The sequence below is a fragment of the Podarcis melisellensis genome (assembly GCF_964234715.1).
Source record: "Podarcis melisellensis genome assembly, chromosome: 5".
In the NCBI taxonomy this organism is placed as follows: Eukaryota; Metazoa; Chordata; class Lepidosauria; order Squamata; family Lacertidae; genus Podarcis; species Podarcis melisellensis.
The window spans coordinates 40,956,080-40,980,430 of NC_138537.1; the positions used below are offsets into that span (position 1 = coordinate 40,956,080).

At 42.3% G+C, this 24,351-nt stretch overlaps 1 protein-coding gene across 5 annotated transcripts in view; it reads right to left on the reverse strand.

Annotated features, from left to right (window-relative positions):
* The window catches only part of ARHGEF4 (Rho guanine nucleotide exchange factor 4), a 157,002-nt gene that overhangs the window by 40,556 nt on the left and 92,095 nt on the right, over positions 1–24,351 (reverse strand). For all 5 annotated transcript variants that reach the window (XM_081911527.1, XM_081911528.1, XM_081911525.1 and 2 more), the window contains one exon: positions 4,938–5,071. In XM_081911527.1, the coding sequence (XP_081767653.1) occupies positions 4,938–5,071 (134 nt within the window). The remainder of the gene's footprint in view (positions 1–4,937; positions 5,072–24,351) is intronic.

A 24,351-nucleotide genomic window follows, 5' to 3' on the forward strand; every position in this document is an offset into this window, starting at 1 on the left:
AACTAAAAAAATAAAAACTGTAAGATGCTGCACAGCAAATGTGCCCTAGTTCTCCAATCTCACAATATAAATTATATGGTGCAGTATGCAGCTCATACAACCTCCTTGTAATATACTTTCCATTAAAGCTGTGAGAGGGTGGGCAGGATTTCCCTCATCAAGAGGGCAAAAATATATTTTGAACCCTACAGGAAAATCTGAAAGGGAGGGAGGGGTATGGTGGATGAGTTAGGGGAAAGAAATGGCAGATGAGGAAGAGTAAAGCACCCCCCCTTTCCCACTGCTTCTCTGCTGTAAATTCTACTTCCATCTGAAAAGGCTTCTCTTTTTTTAAAAAAACAAACAAACACTGTGACAGGTCTCTCTTGCACATGCTAAGGGTGTTGTTAGCACCGGACTGAGCAACAGAGACAGTATGAATAAAGTACTGTATGGAGTCACAAGGTCAGGGCTGTGGTTCACCAACCAGATGACCTACCAGAGGCACTGGAAATGGTGTGTGTCTATTATTATTGTTGTTATTATTTTATGGTTTTAATACTGTGAACCATCTGGATCCTCTGAGAAATGCAGGGTGTATGTATATTAATCTGAAAAAATGCCTGACAAGGAAAAATCAACAGGTCCACATTAATTCAAATTGTACTTAATCAAACACGGTTAAAATGTTTTGCCACAATGTCTCCTCATGTAAAACAGCATATCTAATTCTATTCTTATTATATTCATGCAAGATTAGAGTACAGTGGTACCTCGGGTTACATACGCTTCAGGTTACATACACTTCAGCTTACAGACTCCGCTAACCCAGAAATAGTACCTCAGGTTAAGAACTTTGCTTCAGGATGAGAACAGAAATTGTGCTCCGGCAGCGCAGCGGCAGCAGTAGGCCCCATTAGCTAAAGCGGTGCTTCCGGTTAAGAACAGTTTCAGGTTAAGAACGGACCTCCAGAACGAATTAAGTACGGTACTTAACCCGAGTGACCACTGTAACAGGATTTTTATTTTTATTTTTCTATTTGCAATTTTTTTAAAAAAAAGTACAAAGTGAAAGGAAGTTGTCCAATGATTACATAATCTACAGTTCTTTTCCAAATAAATAAATAAGCAAGTAAGCAAGCTTACAAATTCACTAAGGCTGCAATTCTGACCCCTCAACTCCAGTGTTGATGGCTAGGTGGTTAGGGTACAGCGCAGGCTCCCCTCTCTGCTGACCTCTACCAGAAAAGTGATGGTTTAAATCTCCACTCAGCCATAACTCTGATTGGGTGACCTGGTCCTGTCTCTATCTCTTAACCTAACCTAGCTCATAGGGTGACTGAGAGGATAAAATGAGAATAATGAGTCAAAGGCATTTATTTGAGCTCTTTGAAAGAATAACGAGATAAATCAACGAAGAGCTACAGTTAAATAACTGGGATGTATATTTATAATACCATTAGTATAAAATAGCCAGATGAAAACAGCCATATTGTGCTTATGATATCATGCCACTTTGCAAGAAGTGTCAATTCACACATCTAGTTTCAGACCTGTCACAAGTACACGTGAACCAGAAAGTGGTGGTGGAGGAGGAGAACTTTCATAAGGAATTACTCACATCTTCATTTAAGTAGTGGCAGTCTAGCTAGCCTGTACTTAAGATAAAGTCCAAAGGCACATCTAGCTCTGAATCCTGGAAGTCTAGGCAAAGAAGAACCAATGTTTCATGCCAAATGATCAGAGGTGGCCAACGGTGCCTTCATCAGCCCCTGCCAGCACAGCCAATTTGGGACAATGGGAGTTAGAATCCAACCTCATCGTCTATTTCTGAACTCCAAAGTAGTTGATAAGAACCCATTGACTAACAACCACAGGAGCCTCCCCCCACCCCAAACCAGCAGCCATTCCTCTTGCTGCATTTCTCTAAAGTGTTCCCTAAGGGAAGTGTCAATTATAAGCCTGTCAGTTATCACCTCTGCAGAGGTTATTTGATCAGTCATCGTTATAGAGTTAAGTGTTGATGCTAAGCATTCTGCAATATCTTCTGAATAACTCTGCAAGTACCTGCTGGTGAACTGCCATATAAACAGCAGCTGCAGAATTATCTATCACCTTCCTTGCGGACACAAATATCACAACTCTCTCTTTCCCTTTCCGTCTAATGTCATGCACTCTGAGCACAGTTGCCAAGACAAAGTCAATATTATTTCTCAGCTGACCTTGCAAATTCAGGGCAGATGAATTATCCCCAAATGCATAAAGAATCAGAGAATCGCAGCTGTCACTCATAAGGTCCCTGGCCACTCCAACCATTTCTGGCACTTTGTTTTATTTGAGGCTAGAACATGGCAGATGAGCCCCCCGCTGCTGCCGTCACAAAAAAAATAGTGTGTATATAACTCAAGTTTTGAATGCGCAGCTAGTTTGTGTCCATATGACAGGAATGGCAGCTGCTATTCTTGGGCCTTTGTCAGATCAGACAAGACCTCACATTCAGTCTTCATACAGACCACAAAATTTTAACCACATATCTGAAGGCAGGGTTTGGTCTTGCTGTGGGTTTCTGATTACTGTGGTACCTTTAAGTCCATTAGTCTAGCATAAAAGGCACATCATTCTCAATTATTCTTGCAAAGAACGGAGGTCTGAAACCATGGGGATAACAACACCAACAACAGCATTAGCAAATTATATAATGATGATGATTTATACCCTGCCTTTCCACTACAATTTGCAGAGCTTACAACAAACCATTCACTACAAAATCAAGTAAATAACAACATACTATTTTGCCTGGACTGAGGCTTAATTTTCATGTCCCTTACCAAACACTGGCATTTAATTATTACCCAAGCCCTTGTGGTAGATTTTTGATAGCTATTGCAGACTTGTACAGCAAAAGGGCTGACTCTTAAGAGGATTATGGGAGCGACAATAAAACAGCCCTTCAGTTTCATATCCCTTGCACCTTTCTTTGATACATGGCAACAGCATGTTACAAATTTTTTTATTTTTACTAGCCTCTCTGTCAAAACTCACTTGTGTTAGTTGCAACTGGGCTAAAAGGAAAAAAGAACTAACTTTTGGAAAGCCTTCCCATCTAAAAGAAAGGGCATAGTCACACCTCCTCTTCTGCTGCTGCTAAATATCTGCAAAATATCCCCTGTATAGAAACAATACTTGTTTAAATTCTTTCACTAACCTGAATACATGTAAAAACACAGCAGTTAAATTTCTAATGGGAATTATCTGTGAGCTATATATTTTAGAAATGGAGTAGAAAAATGTGGTTACATACCAGAGAGCTTTATTCATAATCTGGAATGTGCCAGCATACAATTTGCTAATAAACATTTATAAGTCTTATGTAAAATACAAAACTTTATCTCTGCTTTCATTCCTACATGATATTCTAAGCTGGGAAAAGGCTACTAAAGTGGAGCAGATTATGCTATACTTCAAGCATTCATACCCTCCAATGAAATTTTTCATTAATTTATAGAATGAATGTATTGCTATTTTCTAATGTAGGATATTCATGAGTGAGTGGGCTTAGAAACACAGTTGGATGGCAACATTCTGATCTTAATGCACCAGATAACAAAACCCCTTAAGGCAACCAACATCAGTTTTTCAATACATACACAACCATCGTTCTTCCTTAAACATACTATTTCTTTCGTCATTAGTATTTTGAATGAGGAAGGGAAGGAAATACAAATGGAAAAACATATATTTCAAAGTGTACAGAAACTATCTTCACTGAATAAAAAAGCATATTTAATCCTTGATCCTAGTTGGTGACTTGAAAGCATTTTTAAGAATGAACGGAACACTTTTCAGGAGGAAAAATCACCAAGCAAAGTCTGTAGTTCTACAGGAAATCATCATAATCACTATGTATCCAGGCCAAATATTTTCTGGAAGGTGCATTCAAAGTTGCTTCCGAAAGAAAGACAGAGAGGTCGTCAATAAATATGAGAGGACCTCTCTTCTTGATCAAATAGTGGAAGCACAGCCAAGTCCCACGCCATCCAATGAGTGCAAAGGAAGTTGGTCTGAGTTGAACGACCTATCTGTGCACTTATAGATGCATGTAAACAAAGATCACAGTAGCACAACACTTCTGAAATTTTGTTTAACCATTCTGCTGGTTAGCCCACCTATAACATTAAGATAATAAGAAGTCTTGTGCAGAACTTCAGTATACATGCTGCTTGTCCCAACAAAGTGAAACAGAAGAGCTGAAGAATCAGTTTTGAACACACCAATAAAATCACACACAACTGCTAGATCAGCAGTGCATCAGGCAGAGCTCTGATTGAACAATATGGAACATACCAGCTACTAGGTTCATATATATTAGTAGACTGAAGAACTTTGTTGCCTACTTTTCTACTCAAAGTAATTGAAATTAATTAAAAAGTCACAGATCATACAAATTATTCTAAAATTCAATTATATGTATTAAAACTCACCCAAAATACCCAACATCAACTTAATGTTTAGGATAATAAAATAATATCACAGAACTAACAAATGCTCACAATTAATTGGCAATTAATCTAAAGGCCTTCCAAAATATGAAAAATTAAAAGGAAACAACCTGGTGTGCTCTAATGGTGGATTCTGGGACACAGTGATTCTGTCTTAAGCTAACTGGCCTGATTGAGCTTATTGATGCATCCTCCATCATTTCTTCTCCACCTTAAAATTTGCAAACATATTTTTAAGCATCATGTCTCCCATATGCTCTTTCAAAGGAAGTTGCCTTTGCAAGTCTGCCTACTAAAATTCACGTACATGAGGGAGTTAACAGATAAATGAACCACTAGAAAATGCATCTTCTGCAAAGAGAGTCCTGCCTGGTTAATCATAATAGCTTCACTGTTGCTGTTGTTGTTTAAAAATGATAGCTCTGTCTTATTTTCCTTAGAAACCCATAGTTGCAGTACCTCATTAATAGCAAGCTGCTCTCCTCCTCCACCTGGGTGGCCATAACGATGGCTAGAACTTCGAAAGTCTTCATACAAGTCTTCTTCACTTCCCACATCATCACTGGTTTTCTCCAGTGATCCATCAGCAATGACTAAAATAATAAACAAACAAAAAAATCAGGAATGTTGGCCAGATGCAGAATGGAAGGAAGCACAGTAAGTTAGTGTGTTCAAAACAAGGTTATTATAAATGTAAATTTTCAGGCTATAAACAAACCAGTTCTAACAGAAAAGAGAAATAGACAGGACCTGTTGGAAATTATGAAGCTCAGCAATAGCCCTGCTTTATCTTGGAATGATACAGCTCACCTGTGGCCATAAATTTCTCTGCTTTCTTTGGTTCTGGTCTCAGTGGTCCCTAGCAAAGCCCATGGTTTGCATACAAACTCTCTCAAATTCAGTTCCTGGCATCTCCAAGCATGGTTGGGAAAGACCAGTTTGAAATCCTTAAGAATTACTGCTAGTAAGTCCAAGCAATACTGGGTTAGATGGACCAGCAATATTGACTTGGTATAGGACATCTTTCTATGTTCCCTTAAGTGCTTAAAGGAAACAGGCTGCTGAAAGGGTGGTCAACAGCTCCTGTTTACAACCCTTCACCTAGGCCTGGAACATCTGTCTGTTTTGATTGCTCTGCTTCAGCTCTCACCAAATCCTGCCTGGTTCTCTTTGCCTGTTGCCTCCATATTTGCCCTTGGCTCCTACTCATTGCAATCTTGCTATGTGCTGGGTGTATATATATTCTTATTTTTTTAGCTATTTGATTTCTTACCCATGCTTCACCATGAGGTGAAATACAATATTAAAGTCAGTTAAAACAAATTACAGTCATTTATAGATGATATTGCTTGTAAGTGATTGCAATAGCTCTCCACTAATGAACAGAGCATTTTCTGTTGGCAGACTTTGTCTGCACCCCAAACCACCATTTTGTGACTTTGGCTGGTAGATTCCAGTGCTCCAAGGGACAGAAGTAGATCCTCAAAGCATGATGTCTGCCTACCCATGAACTAGGTCAAAATCTTTGGGGGGAAATGCAGCAAACAAACCATTTGACTTAAGCTTTTGAGAATATAAATGATGGGAACAGGGAGGGGCAGAATGCCTCTTTAGACTAAAGTATTTCCTTCTAGGCTGTTTGTTCCCTTTTCCTCAGCACGACACTTTGTTGTTTCATCAAATGTTTCACTATACTTTTCCTTTACATGCCGCCTCTGCCTGTTCCATTACTGAACTCTATAATTTTCAGCTTCAAGACAAATCTCTCCCATCATCTTTAAAGCTTTCTGGGTTTTTGTTTTGTTTTGCTCCTTCTCCCTGTCCCCTCCCCCAACTGATACATGATTTGCACTTAGATGAAAAAGTTGTGGTCTGCGTTAAAATGTTCTCTGCTAAGCCCCCTTGTAACCTATAATCTGTGTCCTTGCCAAGCACACATTTGTTTGCCTAGCTTAACTCGTGTTCAGGGATCAGCAGCATGAGTTTTCCAGGGCAGTCTTGCAAAATGTTATTTCACCCTGTAATAGCTGCTCAAGCTTAGCAAAAGAAAGCAGTAGTGGCAGGTTTCTGCCAACTGTTCCACTGCTTGCGGCAGCACCAAAGATGCAGTTCAAATGCCACATTGAAAATAAGTAAAGGAGAAGGATTTTCATTGCATTTATACAAATTAGAGCATCCAAAATGTCAAAGGCCCAAGAGAGAAACATTTTTAAAATGTAAGAAGAAAAGCTGCTGACTTTTTTTTGAATTCCCAGAAATACTACCCTTATGCCCCTGATACTTAAGTCATGGATCTAGAGAGCTGAGGCTGGGAAGACTTTTAACCCATTACATTACAAGAACAATCCTAAAGTTAATGGCAAATCTTCCATTTATTTCAGTAGATTGGGATCACAACTATTTGCAGCGGAAGAGTAGTACTTGTTTAAACACACACAAACACAGTGAAATGAAAAACAAACAATAGTTTCTCATCAGTTTTTTCAAGCGTTAAGTTTAAAGATCTTAATGCTTTCAAGCTGAGAAAAGTTCCTTGCATCTCCTCCTATAATTCATCTACCTGGCTATGTATTTACAACTCAACATCCAGAATTTGCTACCTCAGTGTTATGTTACTCCCAGAATAACTAATCCCAGTGTACACACAAAGTATTCCAGTGTGTTCAGACCACATCCATTTGCTGAATCTCTTCAGCCAATCATAGGTCACTATGTTTCCCTATGCTACTGGCTTTCATCCACTAATCATGCTAATGTAAACAAGACTTCACCTGCAATGAAAGGGAGGTGAGTCAAGACAAGAGCTCTTGATCTTACCAGTTGACCTTTTTTAAACCCCTCTGATTCATCCTTTGAACACGTATATACATGAGGGGAAGAGGCTGAGTTCAATCACTGATATCCAGGGATACCTGATTGCGTAAACAAACAGGTCCTGACACACATCATGCCAGACCCTCATTTCTGCCTTCAGTCAGAGGCAATCACATCAATGCACATAGATCTATTAAAGCAGGCATGCTTTCTCTAAAATAGTTCCAGGGCTTGTTGAATGTCAGAGGCTAAAGGGAACTATAGAAGCCAGGTATTGTGGTAAACATAGCAGTGCCCACCCTGCCACTAGCTTCCTAGCTGAGAGTGGAGTTCCTTGCATAGCTTCTGTTCTTCTCTTTGTGGTTAAAAATAAATAAAAAGAATCTACTTTTCTTTTACACCAATTAGATAGAATACACTTATAAGCTGCAGCCACACTCCAAAATTCAGAAAGTCTTCTTACTGGTGTAGGGTCCAGGTTTTGAGGGGTCCCTAAGAAAGATCTTAGTGTCCCCGCTCTGAGGACCATCCCCTTCACACTGCTGCATGCTACTTCTGCTCATTCACTTGCACTGAAGGCAACCCTGTACAGGGAGGTTTTTAAAGATTTAATGTTTTATTACGTTTTTATTCGTGTTAGAAGCCACCCAGAGTGGCTGGGTCAACCCAGTCAGATAGGAAGGGCATATAAGGAGGAGGAGGAGGTGGAGGGACTAAAACTTAATTATGCCATTACAGCTATTACTATAATGATTGTAAATAGTACTACTGTGATGCACTTATGGCCGGTCAAGCAATGAATCACTTGACTGAGTTTTATGGCATCTGTGAGTGTTTCATCTCAAAGAGTAACTTCAATTGCTGACCACTGCTTCCAGAAATTCTGCTAAATGAATGAAAGCTTCTAATAAGGTGCCTACACACAAGTCTTTTCACGCAGCAAAAGTGTGATGGACTGTGACCTTTAATATACTACTAGTAGTAGTAGTAGTTATTTCCAGAGGAAGAGTGCAAGGGAAGTAGAAGATGCTGGTCTGTCTCCTTACTCTTTTCCCCTGGTTGTGTGTTAGATTGGGCGAGTGAACAGGCAGTGACAGGAGGAGGAGAAACAGAATAGTCAAGACGCTCCAGAGATTGGCAGTGGACACACAACTGCTGGAGAGTTGGCCTTGGCAGGTGCCAACAATACCACTGCTAGCCCAGTGCCAACTATGCTTCCTTATGTAGCTGACTCTTTTTGTGAGCCTGACCAACATACTGTGAAGAGGATCTCACCTTTGCCCCATAAAATATTCACTTTACCCAAATATGCCTATTTACCATACCTCAAGTTCTTAGAGCACTGAAGGATCAAAACTGGATAGAGAACACAAAACGTGATACACAACATTTTTACTCAGAATTTCAAAATGTGTAAACATTTCTTCCTACACACACACACAGCAATGTATTCAATGTTACCCCTACTACTCAGAGAAGACCCACTGAAATTGCTGGCCATGACTAAGTTAGGTCCATTATTTCAATGGGCCTACACTGAACAAAATTTAGTTGGATACAACCCATAGAGTCAGCCCAGTGAAATATGTCACTTTCAATTATTCTTGGTTTGAGAGCCAGGTAAAAAAGGTAAAAGCCCTCTCCCAATGATTTTATCATAGCTGACCAGAGATGTTCTAGTGTGGAGCTGAAATCTTTTAAAAGCTCTCTTATAAGTTTCTGCTTTTTCTTTCCAGTTCTCTCCTACCTCTGCTGTTCTTTGGCAGTAGAGTATACCGCCACAGTCCATTAATGGGTAGGCTTAATTGTCATGATCAAGCTGTCTGGGTGGTAACCATAACAGTCTGTTCCCAAATATCCACTCAGAGCCTAAATATAGGCATCTTTTATCTTTCTACTTCTATTTTGCATCACACCATATAAGCTGTTACAAACGGTATTGTTCTTGACAACTGTACAGCTGTAAAATTTCAGCTATATTAGGAATAGTCTTGTTTCTGTGGGTCATTAGCTCGTAGGAGCCTCTGAAAACTGCTCTCGTGAGATCTGATCTCAACAACAGCCCAGGACACAAATATTTCATATTTCAAGCATTCCTAGTGTACAAGCATTTGCACAATCATATTTAAAATGTTTACAAAAAAATTAAGCCTCTATCATATTGAAGGGAAAGGAGGAGGAGCAAAACAAAAGCTGGACACTAGATGAACCCAGCCATTTGTCCCAATGGTCGCATACAAGATGAATGGACATCACTAGTGCCTGTTTTATGAGATTCTAACTTTTGTGCTCAATAGCACAAAAGTGAAGTGCTAACCAGGCCAAGGGCCAGGATTTGGTACAGACTGCATTAAGTTACTAACAATATTTACCGTAATACATAACACAAAAATCAGACGTTACAAACATACAGGATGCCACTAATGAAAACAGACAGCAAACAAGTGTAGATTTTGAGATGTGGGAATTGTCAATTCCTGTGCCCAGCAGGTGCCCTAATGCTAGAAGCAGGAAATCTTGCTTTTGCTCAACTATTTTTGCAATGTCTGCTTCTCTTTCCTGTAGAAACTTTGATGGCATTCATCAAAGCTTAACAGAATTAAAGCACAACTCCACGTCTGTGATATCCCTTTGTAATAAACAAATTCAGAGCTTGTTAGAACGACAAATGTTGCTTGGGGCTGTAATCCTTATCCAATTGAATTTTGTCACTGATTGCATTCAGGGCTGCATGAAACCTCATTAATATGTAGTAACTTATTTTTAAAAATGAGCTTCTTCTCCGAATGTCACCTTGCATAAGTTCCCAAATGCCAACCATACAAATGGATCAATTCAAGGAAGCGCAGTTATGGATTCCCAAGGAATGTGACATTTCCAAAATGATAAAAGTGTAAAATAATTATAGCTAAAAGGTAAATGTGGGGTGCCTTTTATATATTTTATATATTTTTTAAAAGGTGAAGGGTTAAAAACCAGCAAAGGGAATAGGTTTTGCAATCATATCAGCTAGACCAATTATTTTGCTTTCCTCTCCCATCCCCTGAGGTATCAAAGTGTGACTGTACGAAAATGAACTTTGAAAAAAAGTTACGAGGAAACCTGCTTGTTCTACAGATCCTTTTACACTGAAACACAGCTGCAAAAGTGTTTCATAATATGTATGTGGAACACTAGATAATAGAATGCACATGAAAAACAGGGTGGTGTACAGTGAATAAAATGTTGTATTTGAATTGGGCTGTCCTGGGTAGGGATGGAAGGATTTGTCAATTTGTTCTTTTAGTTTCTAATTTTTCCAATCTTAAATTCAATTATCCACATTTCTGCAGCTCATCAGCATTTTGGTGTGAATTTATCCTAAGAAATATACTTTTGTATGCAGTTTTGACTAATGCACACATATTTGCAAGTAATGTGCCCAAATATAATGGATTTTGGTATGTTCTTTGCACCAATATATTTTTATGCACATTTTGCCATAATATAAACCTTTTTTTTTTTTTTTTTAGAACTAAACCACAAAACTCAAGCAAGTGAGAATTCTGAAGCATAGCTATGTTTTGGTTTGTGTGTTGTTTGGTAAGGGCCAGTTTAGTAGATTCACCTTTAAACATTAACTGAATCAAATTTCTGCTCCATCCATAATCCTGAGTATTTATTCCTACTCAGCCATGAAGCTGGAACTGGGCATGAGACAGGGAGGAAAGAAGGATTTGCCACGCACACTTTTGCTCCCCCACAAAACAACTGCACAAATACAGTATGAAGAGGGCCCAGGAAAGCAGCTGCTGCAGGACTGTGTCTGTGAAGAGGTGAGGGGTGGAGTTGTAACTCCCAGTGGAAAGGGATTACATGCTAACATTTCTGTAGGAGAAGAATTTCTACCTGCACACAATTTATGTCATATTTTGCTCATCTGAGAAACTTCACTTTCATATTTAAAAATCATGTCACGTTCCCTCATAGCTGTACATAAAAATGGTCCCCGTATCAAGAAGTGTTTTTTAAATTCCCATTATTTAATCAACAGTATATTTTACTGCATCTAATAATTTTTGTACATTTTATCTATGATATTTTTCTGCGTTTGGGTTGAGGTATAAAAGCTCTCTAAGCAGCAGTATTCAACCATTTCAGTTCCTGAACTGAAATATTATCCTTAGGCTACATATTGCTTTTTATCTACTTTTAAGCTTCATCTCTTATGTTTGAGATTCTCCACTTTCTCTCTCCTCTCTTCCTTTAAAATCAACATGTCAAAAATGGTGGTGATAATACTGGTGTGATGCAATTGTTGGTCATGACACATTCGTTCAAAGACCAATTTTCTGTAACTAGAGATATGAATTGGGGGGGTGTGCTTTTCCTCCCCTTCCCCAGTTTTCCCTGGGGTTTTCCAGCCTTCTACATCTCTATCTATGATCCATCAGGTCAAAGACCAATTTCCTATACAGTCCTGATTATTCTAGTATCCCAAAAAGTTATATTTCTAGTAGAAGACACTGACAGAGTCCACCCCATATAGTTAAAGCACATGACAGTGGGATATATGAGCCTCTTTGGGAGGGAGGATTACCAAAGTCTTTATTCACCCTCTTCGACCATGTGATTTCAATCAGAAAGGACGTCTGAGTTGGATGCTCCAAACTTTGACCACATGGCTTTACCAAGCCATCTTCATGTTTCTAGACAAATGATTTAGAAACTCTTACCTTCTTGAAACTAAGTTAAACTGTCTGTCTTTTCTTGGAAAAGCACACGAATCTGACCTTTGAAGAGTTTGTAAGCAAACCATTTTAACTTATCAGAGGAGTTTGGAGTTTGGATTTGATATCCCGCTTTATTATTACCCGAAGGAGTCTCAAAGCGGCTAACATTCTCCTTTCCCTTCCTCCCCCACAACAAACACTCTGTGAGGTGAGTGGGGCTGAGAGACTTCAGAGAAGTGTGAGTTGCCCAAAGTCACCCAGCAGCTGCATGTGGAGGAGCGGAGACGCGAACCCGGTTCACCAGATTACGAGTCCACCGCTCTTAACCACTACACCACACTGGCTGTGTGTATCAAACATGTGGTCTCTTTTTCTAAGCTAAGGGAAGTAAGGGGAACTTTGGAAGAAAGTTAAAAGGGGATTATTTAAAGGTCTAACAAGCTATATCTCCACTCTTAACTTGTCTGCATGTTTTGTGACTCTAAATCTTTGCTGGGGCTCTCCCCAAAAGAGTATTTGTCTCAAACCCATATCTAGGCATCTAGGGAATTCTTTTATTCTTTTAAACCAATTACAAACAAATCATTATATACCAACAATGGCATCTCCCTGAGATTCATGGGAACTGTAGTTTGTAAAGGATTCTGGGAAATGTAGTTCTGTTGTGGGTAAACAATAGTTCCCAAAATTCTTTTTTGGGAAGCCATTTCTCTTTCTCTCTGGGCCAGTCTTATCTGTGCTGTGTTTGTGGCTTGATTTTTTTGCACATACATTTCTATCAAGAGCTCTAGTGACCCAAGAAGTGTGTCATTTTCTCTTATTTGTTACAGACTCCGCCATCTCCTTGGGAAAGAGTGGCTGTCAGTTTTCATTGTGTTCAGGCCAGTGACACTCAGATGAAATGCTTGCTGCTGTTTTTGTTTATCACAACACAGAAACTCCCAAGGGGAAATAAACTGCAATGTCCCTCTCCTCATAGCATCACACTACTATGCTTTAACCCCAAAGGGACACTCAGAGTACCGGTATATTGCCCTCCTTCTACTACTCTTTACATTTGATGGAGGTATATATAGAAATACCTTGGCAAATTCCATCCTAATTCAGTTGTTTTTTTAAAAAATATCTAATTCATTGTTATTACCAACCCAGAACACTTATAAAATATAGGAACAGTTATCGCACTGGCATAACACTGAAGCCTTAATTACTTGGGATCCATTTGCCCGCTTACCCAGGACGCAGAGGTGACAAAGAAGCACCAGGGATTCAGTTCCTTCGGAGAAAAAGTTTATTGTGATCTGCGCAGAGACCACCAGCGGAATTATTTCCAAAGGCTGGGGGGGTCTAAAACACGTAAGCAAGCAGTTTTTATACCCTAGCAGCACCTCCCAACCACCCCACCACCAGTAATTTATCATATCATATTCCCCCCTTTGCCTTATGGCCTCATTGGGTGTTGCCAGAGCATTTTGGCAGTGCACTCCTTTCGCTTATCAGTCAAGCCTGCATATCTTATTTGCTCCAGATGCATTTCTCCTCCTGCTCTCCGGGCGTTGCCTTCCAACTGTCAATGCACCCCCCTGCCCACTCCCTTCATTTCCCTCCTCTTCTTCTGAACAACCTAACCCATAGGTTCGTTCGCAGGGATAGCAGGATACAGAAGCAGAGCAAAAGCAAAATTAGCAAAGGTCCCATAAGCATAGCAAAGAGCCCCCGGAGCCACCCTGTTGGGAGGAAATTGTCTAGTAGGACATATCCCATCCTTCCTTCCCAAATTTGTACAGGAACATGGGCTACTTTTTCTGCCAATTGAAGCCACTTGTTATAGAGACTCTGAGCCCCCTGTCTTCTCATTTCATGTGTGGGGAAAATGCTATTACGATTTAAGGCCTGGAAGCATTTGGCCTTGGGAGTGGATTCTCCCACCATAAATAGGAGAAGGATCATCAAGGGGATGGAGGGGGATCGCTTCCTTCCAGAAAACCTGTGGCGTTCGTGCCAACAGAAATATAACAGCATCCATATAATCAAGGCAGTACATGTCACCCCTATCCACCATGCCCGATGGTTCCAAGGTTCCTCCCACCATTCCTTAATCATGATAAGGGTCTGGGGAAGGATTTGGCCTGCCTGGGCGTTCGGGGCGATCAGGATAAAAGGGGTTGTGGAAACCTCCAAGGATCAAATCTTATAGTATGCAAATAGAACCCTTCTAGTCCTGTGGGGTGACTATATCCTTGGTGGGTGGAGGGCAAACACAAGCCCCACGGGGAAGGAGCCCAAGGTTGGTAGATTACCACACACCCACAAGAGTAGGTGGCAGCATTGACACGGCCAGCACTTGGTGTCAAAATACCCACGGGCTCTTCCTCACACCAAATAATACACACTAGAGTTCTTTCAGGATTTAAAACATTATCAGGTGGTGTTACTCAAACTGCAGGCACGTTGGGAGCGCTGCCGGCGGGCACTCCTCCCATCCACTTCTTCAGCCGTGCCTAGAGGTCCGGAGTGATACCAGCAGAGCGGTCGTCCGCTGGGCGCCTGTGTACGTACATACTGCCACAAGCAAATAATGATACAATCCACATCGAGGTAATTCAGTAAAGTCCACAACAAGGTCCACCATGGGTGCCGTCCCACTGTGCTGAACTCCTGGTGGAGCCAAGTGTCCAGTTCTAGGGTTGTTCCTTTGGCACAACATGCATTTCCTGGAAGCTTGGGCAGCCAGTTGGTAAAGGTTGGCCACATAAAAACACTTTTCCAGCTGCTTGGTCATGGCATCAGGTCCCACATGGGTGGACTCATGGTACCGCTGAATTACTTGCCGGGACAATGATCCTGGGATCCATATCCGGTCACCAGGGGTGAGATACCATCCTTCTTTAGAGAGCCTTAGCTCCTCAGCGTCTGCGGTAGCCACCTCATGGGCAGAGTATCTTGGTTTCAAGGTGCTATCCAGAATTTCTTCTGGTACCAGGGCCCCAATGAAAGGTGTTGGGGATGAACCCCGGGCTGCTTCCTTTGCTACCCGGTCAGCCAGGCGGTTTCCCCTGGCCTCTTCAGGTTCCCAGACAGCGTCCAGAAGGTCTAAGAGCGCCTGAGGGTGCGCCACTTGACCCCCTCTGGAGATGAGCAGACCTCTTTCCTTCCACAGTGCCCCGTGGGCATGCAGGGTGAGGAAAGCGTACTTTGAGTCAGTATAAATATTGATCTTTTCCCCTTTTGCTAGACACAGGGCCCTGGTAAGTGCCGTTATTTCAGCCAGTTGGGCTGAGGTTCCCAGTGGGAGTGAACTGGCCTCAACCACATTGTTTTCAAGGGCTACCACTGCATATCCTGCCTTTCGCTGTCCAGCCTCAACAAAGCTGCTTCCATCCACAATCCACAAACCATGAAGGCCAATGTGGGTTTGCCTCATCCTTAAGGTCAGGCCTGCTGGAATACACTTCATCCATGACCTCTACACAATCATGGGTCGGTCCCTCACCTTCTCCTACCGGTAATAAGGTAGCTGGGTTAAGGGCTGTGGTAACCTGAAACTTCAGGCGTGGATGTAATAACAGCATCTGGCACTTCCTCATTTTTGCTTGTGATAGGAAATAGGTGCCTTTCATGTCAAGTAAGGCTGGGACTGCGTGTGGAGTCACACAAGTGGTGTCTTGTCCGAACGTGAATTTATCTGCCTTTGTGAGTAGGGTGGCCACTGCCACAACCGCTCTCATACAGGGGGGCAACCCTTGTTCTGTTGAGGTTAGCCTCTCTGACAAGTATGCAACGGGTTGCTGCCAATTTCCCAGTTTCTGGCATAAAACTCCCTTGGCTACCCCCTGGTCTTCATCTATGAACAGGGTAAAAGGCTTCTTGGGGTTTGGGATGCCAAGCGCTGGGGCTTGTTGTAATGCCACTTTGAGATCCTGAAAAGCCTGCTGCTGTTCCCTGCCCCATATAAAAGGATCCTTCTCTGTTCCCCTAGTTGACTCATGCAGGGGCCGAGCAATGCTGCTGTAGTTAGGTATCCATATCCTACAGAACCCTGCGGATCCCAGAAAACCACGGAGCTCCCTGCGGTTCTTTGGCTCTGGTATTTGGACTCCCTTAGAGTTCGCTGTTGGTGAGAGATGTCAAAACCAAGGTATTTTACAGTTGGTTGACATATCTGCGCCTTCTTCTTGGATACCCGGTATCCAGCCTCGGCCAGGTGGTTTAACAAGTCCTTGGTGGCTTTCATGCTTCTGAATCACTTCCCTAACTCTCATCAAATTAGTAGGCTTTTGGGAGGCCCACCTCATCCCAGTCAATGCATGTTGGCAGTACGTATTTAAAGAATTTTGGCCTCCCACTTCTTGGTAATCCCAGTTAGGGGTTTCTCAGGGGTAGGCGATATTTATGGCCACCACACCCAGGTTTAGAGCCCGCAAATGCGCTCTTGCCTCAGTGTGGACTCTCCTAGTTTCTTCTGTAGTTAGTAGTGAGTCCAGGAGATATTGTACCATCATCATAAGTGGGATTATAAATTTTTAAAAATCCCTTCAAACAATTTTATAATTTTTTGCTGGGTTCTCCTCAAAAGAGGGGTTCTGATTGCGCCAATTACATACATCTGCACTTGAGAAAGGCACATGTTGGACCGTATATGTTCGTGGCGCTGGTGCCCCGTTCACCCCTGGGGGTCCTGGTGGGTCATAAACCCGGCGCAGGGGGGCTATCTTCTCTGCTCTCTCCTTTTGTTTCTTGGCTGCCTTATGCAGGGCAGCTCTATCCCAAGCCTGTTCCCAATGTCTCTGTTTCCTCCTCCATTGGTCCCTTTTACACTCCGCGGCACTAAGTGCCCACTAACGTCTATTTCTTCCTTAAAGTCATTTACAAAATCTCTAACTCTTTTCCTTTGTTCTTCAGTCCACCTCTTTCCACCCTTTGTCAACTTTCCAATAGTCTGTCTAAACTCCTCATCCTCTCCCTTTTCCTCATCTGATTCATCATCTTTGGCCGCCCCTGGCACTGGCAGTGCCGTTGGTGGGGCATATGGGGGAGGAGGTCTCAATACACCTTCTTCTTCCAGGTCCTGTAAGACCTGGGGTTTTGGCTTCGTTCTGACCGCACACAGGCGGGCGCCCTGGTCTATTCTACTGCGGCAGGATTCCAGCCACGAGGGATTTTTTCCCACATTAGTTTTCCAGGTGGAAATATAAGGAATCTGGTCCGGGTGAACATTAACTATATTTTGCCACAGGGGGTCTATTAACTGCAGGTCGAGAGTGCCCTCTGATGGCCAGCCAGTTCGGTGCATGGGCCAAACTACTTCACATAAAGTTCTGAGTCTCTCTTTCTGCAACTTAAAACCCCAACAGTCATGTTTTGTAGCTGTTCTCCAGTTATCCAGTAAACACTGCAAAGGGGTACATTTACTGCCTCCAGATCCCATGTCTAACAAAATACTCCGCTCCTATATGGGACTTCTCTTCAAACACACCGGTTTTGCTACAGACTGTGGCTTGGACGAGCTCGCGCTGCCAAGAAACTCACAATCCTACACACGCTTGGCCAAGGGGACGCTAAGCCCCGGCCTCACATATACATTCATCCTTTCACACCACACACAACACAGGCTCCCCTCTGTCCTCCCCTCCTACCCTCCTGGCGGCACTTTTACTGCCACGGCCAGGTGAGGTTGATCAAGCCTCTAGCCCCTTTCCCTTAGAGCTCACCTTTCTCCCGTTGTGGGTCCCTTTCCTCGGCCGTCGTTTTTCTCCCTCGACCGGGTGTCTCCACTTTGGGACGGTGTGGCTAGCTCCCCCTACAAACTGGCAGGGTGCGCGCTTGGAGCTGCGAGCACCAGCCCAAGCTGTTCACCGCGGTCGAGCCTGGCCTCCGGTCCAATGGGTTTGGGCAAATCCCGGACGAGCCCCCAAATCTGAAGCCTTAATTACTTGGGATCCATTTGCCCGCTTACCCAGGACGCAGAGGTGACAAAGAAGCACCAGGGATTCAGTTCCTTCGGAGAAAAAGTTTATTGTGATCTGCGCAGAGACCACCAGCGGAATTATTTCCAAAGGCTGGGGGGGTCTAAAACACGTAAGCAAGCAGTTTTTATACCCTAGCAGCACCTCCCAACCACCCCACCACCAGTAATTTATCATATCATATTCCCCCCTTTGCCTTATGGCCTCATTGGGTGTTGCCAGAGCATTTTGGCAGTGCACTCCTTTCGCTTATCAGTCAAGCCTGCATATCTTATTTGCTCCAGATGCATTTCTCCTCCTGCTCTCCGGGCGTTGCCTTCCAACTGTCAATGCACCCCCCTGCCCACTCCCTTCAACACCACCAGCTGTTGCCCAAAATGACTCATGTCTCTAGTGTATGTTGATTAAAGTTCACTTCCTAGTCAAAAATGACCACATTTGACTACTGGCTGTCAAATATTATTCATGACAATAACACGCAAATTTAAAAGCTTATTATTTAAGTTCTCCTGCCCTGCTAGGGAAAGTTAAGATGAGATGGCATTCATCCGCCTCAAGAGACAACAGAGAAGTGTGCCCTTGGGGGTAATGTCAAACTGTTGGAGAGTTACAGCGCCTGCTGTGGCTGTAGAAAGTGATACAGGAGAGACATGTTTTGTTGCAGCAGATGAAGGCATCTAGTTGTGCTGCTGCAGATTCATTTTTTCTCTCTGTGCTCCTCCCAGCTTTATAATCAATTTCAGATGTAGAACCGCCTTGGGAAAAGTGCAGATTCCAATACAGTGGTACATCAGGTTACATACGCTTCAGGTTACAGACTCCGCTAACCCAGAAATAGTACCTCGGGTTAAGAACTTTGCTTCAGGATGAGAACAGAAATCGCATGCCGGCGTGGCAGCAGCAGGAGGCCCCATTAGCTAAGTGGTGCTTCAGGTTAAGAACAGTTTCAGGTTAAGAACGGACCTCTGGAACGAATTAACCCGAGGTACCACTGTATGGTGGCCATACAAGAACGGCAGCCCTTATTGTTTTACTATTCATATTTAGACTTTCAATATCATTTTAAGAAGAGCTATGGTATCTTATTATTAAAAGTTAAGGCACGTGTGAACATTAAACACACACATACACAAATTAATATTTAAATTTTAAATAGCCCGAAAATAAGAATATAAGGACCTACTGGATGAAGCCAATGGCCCATCTAGTCCAGCATCCCATTCTCACAGTGGCCAACCAGATGCCTGTGGGAAGCCTGCAAACAGGACATAAATGCAAGAGCACTCTGCCCACCTGCAATGACCAACTAGCATTCAGAGGCATACTACCTTTGGCAGTGGAATTAGAACATAGGCACAGTGGCTAGTAGCTGCTGAGAGCCTTATCTTTCTTGAATTTTTCCAGTCCTCTTTTAAAGCCAAGTTGGTGGCCATCACTTCCTCCTGTTAGAACAAGTTCCATAGTTTTACTGCAAAAATGCCTTGACTTCATACTGTAATTTGTGCACTTCCCAAAGGGGCACCACATCTGAAATCAAACATATAACTGAAATCTACAGTCCTGCAAGAGCTGACCTTGTCACAATTTGCACAGTAAAACAAATAACCACACGACAATAACAGCAAAACAAAAGAATTAAAACTTCAGGAGGTCCTATTAGAGATCTCCCACGTCACATCTGTTTCCACCAAGAATAAAGGCTTTCTAAACAAGCAGAGGATAGAAGAATCCATTTCTTGACACTTAACTCCGGTGCTCAGCAATCTTGTGCCCCAGCACTTGTGCTGTTTATATTATTCTCAGGGCAACTGGCTGTTTTGCCAAAACATTTCAAACAGAGCTTCAAAACTCTCTGTGTTATTTACTTTGGGTTTGAAATGGAGAAATCAAAGCTCGGGGCGCTAGAAGATTAAGATCTTCCATTAAAAACTTGCTGAAGCAATCTATATCTTGGAAACACTAGGGCACAAAGTGCCAGCAAATTCTGAAGTCTGATCAGTCTGCAGAATGATTTTCAGAGTCATTGGAGAAGACAGCTCTCTGCATGCTCTGATGATTTAGGCCACAACTAAGCAGCCTTGCGCTCCGCTACATACCTTCATGTGTATGAACATGACAAATGATCTGAGTTATGAGAACGCTGCCACTTCCTGGAATCCTCCCACTTTTAATACCAATGCATAAAACGCAGGGACAGCAGAGCTTTTTGTGATATAATCCCAAAGCTGCTTAGGGGGCAAGATAAAATCAAATTGTCCCTGTGCATGTTCATTTTTATGCACAATAACATCTGGCATGCTGATGCCACAGCATATTAAGGTGACCTTGAGCATTAAAAGGCACAATAATCTTTTTTTTAAAATGGAAAAAAGATGCCTTGCTGATGGACAGTTTACTGTTCCTAAATAACCTTATGAAAGCAGGATGGAGGCAGACCTTGATCTCCTCTCCTTGGATGCTGTAATGACTCACTGTAGTATTTCTCCCCAAAGACCTTGCCTATGCACGACCGGGGACTTTCCATGCAATGCCAAAACCTATTTCTCTCATATAATATCATTGCAGCCATCATACTATATGTCACTGGAGGACTCAAACCTTGGCCCCCGGCAGCAGGCCCCACCTTGCACCAACGGTGCAGCTTGCATACAGAGAGAACTACTTGCCTGAACTCTGTGACACTAGAGAACCATCACTGCAGCAGACCAGAGAGTGTATTGCACTAGAAATGGGTAACCTGCAGTCCTTCAAAAGTTGTTGAACATGAACTCTCAGCAGCTTCAGTCAGCATGGCCAACAGTCAGCGATGACAGAAGTTGTAGTCCAGCAAAATCTGGAAGGAGACAGGTTCCTCATTCCTGCATTAAAACTTTGCTAGGCTAAAATGGGGGAGGGGATAAAATGCACATATTCTAATCCCAATTTGTCCCCTCATAGGAAGCTGCATTCAACTAAATCCTACACAGAGTAGACCCAATGAAATTAATGAACCTAAGTTAGCCATGTCCATTAGCCTCAGTAGGTCTACTCTAAGGGGAACTAGCTTTGAATACCACTGAAAGGTCCTTTAAGCTGAAAAGAAGCCTACCCCTTCATAATTTAAAGCAGAGGTACCTAGCATGCCCTCCAAGTGTTGAACTGCAGCTCTCATCATCTCTAACCTTGTTCATGCTGGCTGAGGCTGATGTTGGCAGTTCAGCTTCAGGAGATTGGTTGTTCTTGTTCTTGGAGGTGGACGATTCTCAGAGAACACACATTCTACGATGTGATTTCTCCAACTCCAATATCCTCCACCCATAGGCTCATTTAAACCAGAGGTAGAAATCTATGACCCACCAGACATTGTTAGACTCTAATTTCATCAGTCCCAGGCAGCATATCAATTGTTAGGGATGATGAGAGTTCAGAAACATCTGGAGGGCAACAGGTTCCATACCCTGCTTTAAGCTGCAAGAAGGGCATAGGTCAATCTTGTTCAGTATTGTGTACACTGACTGGCAACAGCTTTCCAAGGTTTCAGACAGGACTCTTTCCCAGCTCAAACTGGAGATGCCACAAATTGATCCCGGGACCCTCAAAACATCAGTTCTGCCAATGAACTGCAGCTATTCCCTAAAGAAGGGAAGCAAAAAACCCCTCCACTGACTGTGATGGCGGAGCGGGGAATTGGCCTCTGAAAACATGTTTCCCCTGAGGCCAGCTCCCATCACCCATGAAATTTGTACACAGGTCTTTAGTTGTTAACTATTCTATTCTTGACATAAGTGCCTCAGGATGTAGAGAGAAGGGAAAAGGGCATCTCTAAGGCCTTTTCTACATTCTTACTGATTTATCAGCAAAGAAGTACATATGGTATAATGCTTCTGTTAGGCTGCCATATATGAAATGCTGTATTGTAAACCAAGTATCTTTTAAAATTCATACTGCATTTGAAGGTGTAGAAAGGCCAAATGGTATTATTATGACCTAGAGTGTCCTAGCCACTGAGCCAAGACAGCAGCATGCACTATGTTCTCAACCAGTCTGCTAATAACAGTGAAATATTGCTGACCATATACTGCTTCATCCATATTCAGAAGAAGAGGTGGCAGAGGAATCTACCCTGCATTATTGCCAGATGGGTATTGGAACCACGTTTAAGACAAGTATGAAAAACACCTCGCAAAATTGCATGTTTAAGTTTAAGAGGACACATGATTGGAAGTCACTGACAAATACCACTTCCAGGTTGTCGTTATTTTATAGGTGAGATTCAATCCTCTACTGGCAAATTTGAAGGGTGGGCAATTAAAGACGAGTTCATGCTCTTGCGCAACAAACTTTCTTTCGTGGGAAACTTTGTGATAACAATCACTTGAGGCAATGTCGTATAACCTCCACATAAAGAAATCAAAATGAATGGTTACCAAAGAGTAGCTGTCACATAACCTTCATGCAAACTTCCTGGGGCTTCAGTGGTTTACAAGGTGTTTCTTAAAAGAAGCATTAGATTATCATCACGATTCAGTCTGAACCAAACACAGACAAAATTTAAACATGATCAATAACACCCTCTTATTTTCCTGTAAAAATCAGTAAGATTCTTCAGATCAGCAAATTTTGAATCTGCCATAGCTCAGAAGTATAACCCCTATCAGTACACAAGTAAACACCATGCAGTTGCAAACTGTATTGCAGAACCTTGCTTTGCAAGCTCTAAATGGCAATATCTTCCACATCAGAACCTTGTGCAACCTTCACAAATCCAGGGTTGGTGAATGAGGCATTGGGTCCTTATGCCATTAGCACTAATTGTGCTAATGTAGAGAAGAATGTACCACTGTACATAGAGAAGAAGCTGCCAGATGCTGCAACCCAAACATATTTGTTTAACCCCTCTGGTTTCATAACAGACCTCCACATCTGTATGTGTATATTATAATCTAGTTTCTATAGTCAGAAATCTCTTAAGCAGTGACACCTTTGATCACTAGCTAGGCGGTTTTCATTTTTCTCCAAGCCAAGTATGGAGGTCTCTCTCCTTCCTATTTGGCAAGCAATTTACTTTTGAGATGACAGTACTGACAGAATGGACTCCCAGGAGCCCATTCCCATCCATGAGTGATATATTATCAAGAAGCTCCATAAGCATTTTTGTACATAAAACATCCATGTCTGTAACAGTTCCTAAATTAAATACACTTATTTCTCCCCTATGTCAGTCCCCTATGACCACAGTCTGCCCTTTTCTGTTTCTCTTGCTGCATTGTTTAAGAATAGGTATGAGTTAGTTGGCCTGAGATGAACAATTCATATGCTCCAATTCTTTCTTTATTGGCCGGCATAATTCCCATCATATGGTCCCTATCCCCGGTAAGATGTTGCCTTTGTCTTTGGGAAATATTTTGGGGTTACACCCAGATATGAAATGCGGCTGAATATGTTTGTAATGCAGCTCTTCTCTAATAAGAGAGACCAGGACCACAGAGAAATTAGAGCACCTTAAAGATTAAAAAACAAACCTCTTATGGACATAGGATAAAAGCTCAACCAAAATGGAGCAACTTGCCTGCAACACATGGAGCTTTCCAGTTTAGGAAAAAATGTGAATAAGGGGGGCAAAATAGATGCATATAAAACTATGCAAGATATGGCAAAAGTGGAAAGGGAGAAGTTTCTTCTCCTCTCTCATAATACTGGAGTCATCCAATGAGGCGGAATTGGGAACATTCAGGACATTAACACAACACATAGTTCAACTATGGAATTTGCTACCACAATAGGTAGTAATGGCTGCCAGCTTGGGTGGCTGTAAAATGGGTTTATTCATGGAGGAGATCAGTGGCTAGCAGTTATGATTACCTCCATGATGAGAGGCCCAATGTCTTCTGAATACTAGTTGCTGGGAAGCACAAACAGGTGTGTGCTACTGCACTCATTTCCTGCTGTGGGCTTCCCATAGGCATCTAGTTGACCACTGTGGGCCAGAGTTTTGGACTAGAGAGGCCTTTACGTATTCTAATCCAGCAGGGTTAAGGACTGTGCTTCCCAGCCTTAGAATCAATGGAAGGAATAGGCTACAACTACTACAGGACTGGATTCTTCCAATGCCTCATGCCCTAGAGTGATGGAAATTTATTGGCAAAAGTGAGAAGAACAGCGGGAAGACCTGTTGAAGTAGAACGCCTTGCATTCCTTTGTATTATGCTAAAAGAGGGAAATAGTTGAACCCTCTGATTCCAACTCTGAAATGCTGGATAACCAAAGAAAATCAATATGAACGTTGACAAATTATTCTTTGTGCCAGTGTTGTACTCATTGGGGAATTCTGCTGTATAAGCACAAAAAGAGCAGTTTAAAGGTATTTTAATGTACTTTTTAAATGAAGTTGTCAAAGACTGC